General features: G+C 34.6%; 1 protein-coding gene across 1 annotated transcript; it reads right to left on the minus strand.

The window, feature by feature from the left end:
• Positions 1–506: 506 nt before the first annotated feature.
• Positions 507–6,447, minus strand: LOC124932189 (alpha-glucosidase 2-like). Its single transcript, XM_047472805.1, has 22 exons — positions 6,157–6,447; positions 6,015–6,083; positions 5,800–5,937; positions 5,594–5,711; positions 5,284–5,366; positions 4,802–4,897; positions 4,487–4,655; positions 4,266–4,408; positions 4,112–4,198; positions 3,608–3,793; positions 3,369–3,536; positions 3,015–3,135; positions 2,850–2,919; positions 2,657–2,744; positions 2,444–2,564; positions 2,149–2,342; positions 1,929–2,037; positions 1,563–1,718; positions 1,383–1,485; positions 1,122–1,295; positions 894–1,039; positions 507–800 (listed from the first exon to the last, which is right to left on the minus strand). Exons 1-22 carry the CDS (start codon positions 6,409–6,411, stop codon positions 604–606), a joined length of 2,991 nt encoding a protein of 996 aa, XP_047328761.1. The 5' UTR covers positions 6,412–6,447; the 3' UTR covers positions 507–603.
• Between the last annotated feature and the right edge of the window lie 1,701 nt (positions 6,448–8,148).

The raw sequence follows: 8,148 nt of genomic DNA on the forward strand, positions 1-8,148 counted from the left end.
TAAAGAGCAAAATTGGACTTAACTGAAACTTAAGTAAACGATGAGTTAAACAACCTAGCAACAATTTTTATCCATTTTATAATAGTTATACAATAATTTGTTTATTTGAGTTTACATATAAATTTATAAATATGACTAAATTATGTTTGAAAATATTATCTAAAATTCTTTTATAATTTTAGCAAAATAAACTATTGATTTTAAATTATTTTTAATTTATATTCAAAACTCAATTATACCATTCACTTTATTAATTAGATTCATTTTATTCGTCCACTAAAATATTAAAATATTTTTATTTTATTATTATAAAATTTAAATAAAAAATATTATAATCATTTAATCAAATAAAAATTCAAATAAATTATTTTTGAGAAAATAATATCAATCTTATATCTAGATGATGTAAATATGTTAGAATTTGTTAGGATATCCATGTTCAGGGCCATGAACTCAAGGACTTCCCTGCTTCGCTCGACTTTCATTAATAAAAGCTTCACTATTTATTATGTCAATATTTCCAGGCGATTGATTGATCAATCTTAAATAAGATTATTTGTAACCTGAATAATATCATGTTTCATACATACATTAAAGGATTACTTACTTTGCAACTTGTCTGACCTCGTATTCGTGTGAAATCGAAAGAGGAGATTGTGCAGAAACAGGCCTGTTTTCAGACCAAAGCTCTAAGTTAACAGTCCCAGTTCCCCAATGAATCAGACATTTAAAGACCTCTTTTACATCGAAGAAGTTCACTAAAGCCAAGCCCAGACATCTATCAACCAGCATCCATTCACCTATACATTATTATTATTATTATACAAGTAATTAGATAATATATGTTCTGAAAAATGTTCATTTTGTTTGTGCTTGCCAGTTTGAGAAATTACCATTGGGACGAAAATCGCCTTCAAAGGATTGCTCGCCAGATTCTGGCCAAACTTCTTTTTTCAACCCATTCAGTGATGTAAACGATACATAAGTTTCTGTAGGGTGTAAAAGTGAAAACGAAGGATGCACCCTCAAGCAAACAAGCCTGTATAATCATAATAATAATAAGAATAATGCAGGCTAAATCCAAACCCCATAATTAGAAATAACACAGAAATCAGATGTACCTGGAAAATCCACCTGAACCGGCACCCATGTTACGTGCTAGAATGGCCGAGTCAATTCTGAAAACTTGCGCTTTATCTTTTGGGAAAGAAATCTCCCTTTCGATGATCAATCCACCGCCAATATCACCTTCCAACTTAAGAATCTTTTCCTCTCCCGCTTGATCAAGTTTTTGTCTAAAACAGAGAAAATGATCAATCAATCAATCTACTTTAAAAATAAATTTAACAAACCGCAGCTCGCTACAGAATTAGGAATCTCACTCGATAACATTGTATTCCTCGAAACATCCAGCAGACTGGTACTCAACACAACTATACTCTTCATATCCATCAACTTCAATACTACTATGGAGCCATTGAGTACCTTTCACATGCACAATATATAAATGAACAACAAGTCCATGCTCATAATAACCAAGTTACCCTCCATTGTATACCTACCTGAAGGAATATGCGACATGGAAATAATTCTACCGCCAATCCAAGGAACAACCTTAAGAGACCAAACATTGTTTTTCAGCTCAACCGGGATCTTAGACAGCTCTACTCCTTTATTCCCTGGATTTTCCTCAACATCTGGAATACACCTTGTATTTTCTGTTGTAAAATGAAATAATGGCAAATCTTATGGAATAATAGACTATTTGTTAAGATAATACAATTAGCATCTTTATCAACAGATTGTTCCAAATAAAATCTTGCTTTCAGAATGTAGACACATCTCTTTTTTTCCCCCACCTCAATTGGGATTTCAAATAATTTCTTTGAAAACTTGGAATTTTTAGTTTTAGGAGCAGAAGTATTTACCTAGGCGAGACCTGTACTGTGACTCACTTGCAGATATTAAACTGGATACTTCATTTTCTGAAGGCATCCTTATTTCAAGTACCTCTCCATCAGTGCCCCAAGCATCAAGCTGTTGGATTTTATTTTATTTTTTTAAAGAAAAAAGGGAAGAACTTGTAGAAAGAAATGAATTCGGAGAAAGAGTGTGATAACTATTATGAATTGTAAGGGTGGTACATACTTTTGCACATTTTCCGAGTAACAATTGCACGTGTAAACGGCGCTTTGGCCTCTTAAGTAAACCTTCCGAGTCAGAGATTCGCACAGTAACAACTGAAGATACACGTTCTGCAACATATGTTGTCAAAAGATATCCACCCGATTTGAATTCATATCCATCCCCCTCATCTTCAAAAATCACCCCTGTTGCTTTACCTGCCAATTCAGTCATAAACTTTCAACATATGAATATGAAATAAGAAAACTGACTGTCAAAACACTCCTATATAACAATATATTAAAAAGTTACAAGTTACCATCTTCATCTAAAGCCACAAGCAGTGTCAAATCATCAGTTGGATTAGCTTCCCCAACATGCTGATGGGGAGGGCTCAAAGGAATTATACATCCACCTTGTAAATACAGTGCAGGTAAATCCTGAATAATAGACATGCATATACATTAAAAAATAAAAAATAAACGTTGAGAAGAAATAGATTTAGGATGAAGGATTTTATGTTAATGGATACCGGATGCGAATCATCAAAATCAAACTCCAGCCAGATTCCTTTGGGCATCACATGCTGCACTTGACCTATCCCAAGATCTCTCCTTGTGCTGTTGGTTTGAAGAATAGCTTATTAATAGGAAAAACTGGAAGAATCAAACTGAGTGTGAATGATAAACACAAAAGTAAAAGGCGGCAAAAAGAGAGAAGAAAACCTTGTACTTATTAGAAGTGTCCCAAGTAGAAAGGATGTCTCTATTTTCCTTAATTTTGGATCTTTTGGATCTGCATCAAAAAAATTACCCAACACTACTTGAGTGTTTAAAATACTAATTTAATTAACATATTATGTTAGTTAATTCAACAGAACGAGCACCCACCAGCAAAGAAAGTAGGAGTTGACACAGGAACACCCCTTGTATGTGCAATATAGAAAAGAGAGTATATGTGAGGTAAAAGGCGATAGCGTCGCTTTAACGCCAGACGACATACTTCCTCACACTGGAAAATATCAATTGGAGATTCCAGAGAACAGTATGTTATGATTTTAAACATAATGTAGCAAATATTCATCAAAGAACAGTAGATGAATTTCTAAGCTATCCTGCAAATTGGGTAGCTGATAGATAAGTTTAAATTTAAAATAAAAAGGAAACAAGAACAAAACAAAAAGGGTGCCTTTTCATCTTATTGTCTCAGCTGAAGAATAAAAATTAGGTTTCATCGTCTCAAACCTCTTTCCCAAATGACCAAGGTTCATGGTCAATCGTGCCAGCTTCTGAGTGTCCGCGACAAAATGGAAACATGGCTCCTATGCCCATCCACCTTCCAAATAGTTTAGGTGTTGCATTGCCAACAAAACCTCCTATATCTGGTCCTGAAAGAGGCTGACCACTTAGCCCCTAGAAAGTGAAATTTTCATTAGAAACATGCATTTTTAAACATAATCATACAAAAAGCTCAATTTCCTTACCAGCTGAAGTGTCATTGAGAGACTCATATGTAGGTGCTCCCACGTTGAAAGGTTGTCTCCAGTCCAAGTTGCAGCATACCTTTGGCTTCCCAAAAACCCTGCTCTGGTAAGAACGAAAGGTCGCTTATTTTCATTGGCCAGCTTCATTCCTTCATAGGTTGATCTTGCCATTAGTGTGCCATAAACCTGAGATGGAAAAATCATCTGGGTCAGTTGCAACCTTCAATGCAGATTTTCGGATGGTAAAATTCTCAAACTTTTGAGCTAACTGGCTTCTAGCATTTTCATGTAAATTCTATCTTTGGTTATTCAGTTATCCTGCTTTGGTTTTTCAGCAGATTTAAAGTAGAAGCCCTAACAGTTATATACATTTTTTTTAATTTGTTACAAAAACATACAATATTTTTTTTAGAAAGGAACAAGAACATACAATATTATTATACAAATAGCACATATATACATTACATTGATTGAAAAGATAAGTCGAGAGTTTAGGGTTCATACATTGTGATAGTGAGAATGGTTTTGACAGCCGCCAAGTTCAGTATCTCCCTTATGAATATTACTCTCAGGCATCGTCTTTGTTAAAGTCTGCCACAAAAACAAAAGTGAGACTATAAGGCATCAAAAGATAAAAAGCAAAAGTTTTGATCAATACATTGAAAACTGCTGGCTCGTTCATGTCATTCCATATTCCATCAACACCATTAGAGACAAATTCTTTAACAAGACCAGACCACCATAAACGAGTTTTTGACTGTGTAAAGTCTGGAAAAACACAAGGGCCAGGCCATACATCCCCTGCAAAGAATAAAGAGTTAAAATCTGCCAAGTATCTTAATTTTCTTAATATTCAGATTGCTGGATTGATATGTATACCAACAAAAGGCTCTCCTAATGCAGTTTGAATCCAGAGGTCCTCTTTAGTGCCACTATCATAAACAAAATAACCTTCTTCATGTTTAATACCAGGATCAAGCATCCAGATTGCTTTGAATCCCGTATCATGAAGATCTTTTGCCAAGGAAATTGGATCAGCGAAACGTTCCTGTTCATATTGAGCAACAAGGATAGGAATCATGTTTTGAACTAAGAATATATATTTGTGGTAAAGCAAGAATTCATCTTAAAAAGTTTCATATAAAATAATGGACCATAAGTAAACAAACCAACTAAAAGGGTTGGTATATCCACCTTGTCAAAAGTGAAACAACGGAAACCATCCATGTAATCTATATCCATCCATATGACGTCACATGGTATATCCTTCTGCCGAAACGTCCTGGCAACCTGAAAGCATGAATGCTCAATCATTTGTGGAGATGCACAAAACAAAATTCCAGAAGGTGTAGATGTAGCTAATAAAGAATGTGTGTGATTGCTACAAATTAATATATCTGTTTATTAAAGTATATCACCAAATATCAGATTATAAAATATATATTAAAAGCTGAATATTTGGTAAAATGTTCTTACTTCATCCTAATTTTCATCCTTGGAGGTTATCAGGTCTCTTAGTAGAGGCCTCCTCCTTTTTGTTTGCTCATTTTAAGTATTCAAAGTTGAATATCATTTCTCCTCCCCCCACCCCCATAAAGAGTAAGCCATAAGGATTTGGCCACTCAAAATTTTGGTTTTGATTGACAGGAAATTCAGAACTAATTGATGGTACTGACCTCAAGAACTCGTCCATCAGACATATAGCTATAGCGACATTGATGATAACCTAATGACCACTTTGGGGGCATGGATACAGTTCCTAGTGCAGAAAAAAGAAGTTAAACTTTTTGACAATTTGGACATGACTCATGAGAAACACAATCTTCTTATTCTAAAAATTAAATTGTGTGCAAGTTTTCACAAAGGCAATATCATCCACATTTTATCTGCTTTGAAGTTCAAACAATTGAAGCCAACATGTTAAACAGAAAATCTAAGATCATGTCATTGTTGTAACTGGGAGACAAGAACAACAAAGACCCTTACCAATTGCATGCGACAAAGATACCAGGACGGCAGTTGGTGAATCAAATGGTCCAAATGTAATAACAGGATAGGATGGTGGAGCTATAAATTTGATAGCAGATTCATTCCTCAAATCCACCTGCAACAAACAACAATAAATCGATTGAGAATATTAACTAAAAAAAAAGTAAAAATATTTAACTGGGTCGGACTTCATGAACATGTACCTCACAGCGGTTGGTGGTGTCAGCGAGAACTCCTAGTGCTTGTCCACTAGGAAGCACTGCAAGCACCCAAGGATGTGATTGGTACAAGGGTGTTGTTTCGGAACCATAACCCCATGCATCCGTGTTCCATGTAAAAATCTGAATGAGAAAGTAATATCAATGATTGGCAAAACCAAGTGTAGTATTTCCAATCAAACAGATCACAATTGGCTTACTCTCTTCCCAGTTCGCTCAAGCTGCCCGCTGACCTCTCCAGTCCCATAGAATGAGGTACCATCAGGGAGCTAGTAACATTCATCAATTTAAAAACATAGAAAATAAATTCAAACCTAAGGGAGACAAAAGAAATGAACTAACCTTAAGCTGAACAACTTGCTGTCCCAGGACAGATTCAAAACTAGGAGTAAATGAAGGGACATTGTGACTACTACCCATAATTGGTGTGTCCCTTTTATTAGAATCCACAAAACTAAGACTTGTAAATGCTGAATTTCTAGCATCTTCTGAACAATCAAATCTTAGGACACCATCCTCCAGTATAGGCTGAAAAACCATATTTCCGGACTTTACATCAGAATTAGAAGCAACCTTCTCTATGATGTCACTTGCCATCCCAGACACCACCAACAATTTGTTACTGTTAAAGAACCTGATTACAAAGAAAGTGGGCTTCGGCTCACTATCACAACAGCTCCTACAGCAGCCACTCTAGGTCACCCTACGTTTCAGCAAGGAAAATAGAAGTTTTAGAATAAAATCAAGATCCTTGACTTTATGCTACTAATTTAATTTATTTCCTTAATTCTATACTACCTTGTTGGTTGACTCTCTATATCATGCATGAGATACAACAGGCAGATTATTGATTTTGACTTTTACACTAAAACCTACAGCAACATTAGTCTAGGTTCTTCCTTCTTCTATATCTCTTCTATTAATTCTTTCTGTTACTAAATGTCTTTTTTCTGCATACCAATATTTGTAGCAAATGTTCATATATATATCAACATAAGCTGACCAAGAACAACAAAGCACCCTAAAATTCAAAACAGAAGCTACACAAATCATTGAAATTATTTTAGCATTTTGGAAAAAAATTATGTATAAAAGGCAAGCTTTACTAATTTACCAAATATATAGAACTTCGATCAAAACACAGATAATAATTACTCGAACTGATGCGAATGAACAAGAATTCTCTAGGAAAGAAAGAACATTAACATGTGAAAAGGAGATGACGGTGGAAGGTCAATTGATCGGATGTGAGGCATCGCATTAATCAAATGGGGGCTAGTTCGCAATACAGTCAACGGTACACTTACTTTATGGCATCCGATATGAACAGAAACAGAGAGATTTACATCATTTTCAAATAAATATTTTAGACTATCATAATTATACATTTATTTTAACAAGGACTGCACATGGGGCTGCACTCTTTATATACAATTCAAAGAAATCTTTTAGACTATTATAATTATAAATTTATTCTAACAAGAAGAGACACATGGGACTGCACTCTTCATATACAATTCAAGGAAAATTTCAAACTATTATGATTAAAGATTTATTCTAACAGGAAGAGACTGCACGTGGGACTGCACTCTTTATATACAATTCAAAGAAATCTTTCAAAGAAATCTTTTAGACTATTATAATTATATATATATATATATTCCTATACTCAGCCTCAGAAGACCTTGAGACAGTTGTTTGATTCTTTGTCTCATAAGACACCAAAAATTCACCTAGGAACATGCAGAATGGTGTTAAAGATCTTCTAGTATCAGCACAAAAGGCTCAATCAACATCTGAATAGCATATCAGATTAACTGAACTGTTTCCTGAATAGAAGAGTCCATGAGAAGGAAAACTGTAGATATTTCACTAGTCGTAGTGCAACACCCCAATGTAGACAAAGAGATTCGGGCATAAAATTCCAAATTTTTTTCACAAAAACGGGAGATTCCATTTTACTACCTTCTGAAATAATCAATTTGACACATTTTTCCATAGGTGTCTTGGAAGCTTGACACCTATCAAACCTACATCATATAATGTCAAGAACATATTAACGTTGATAGACATAGATTCCCCCTTAGTTTTGGCAATTTCCAGTCCCAAAAAAGTATTTGGTAATACTCATGTCCTTGTTTTGAACAACCAATTCCCATAATAAATCTTGAACGTCCAACACATGGGTTCCAGCTACAAGAACATCAACATAGATTTAACACAAACACTGTGAAAGTAGAATAATTTGCCTCATTTCCATATATTGTATGAAAAGGAGATTTCCATTGTAAGATATGTGTAAGCAAAAGATTGACAAGATGTACACATTTTATA

This window comes from Impatiens glandulifera, chromosome 3 (genome assembly GCF_907164915.1).
Source record: "Impatiens glandulifera chromosome 3, dImpGla2.1, whole genome shotgun sequence".
Lineage (NCBI taxonomy): Eukaryota > Viridiplantae > Streptophyta > Magnoliopsida > Ericales > Balsaminaceae > Impatiens > Impatiens glandulifera.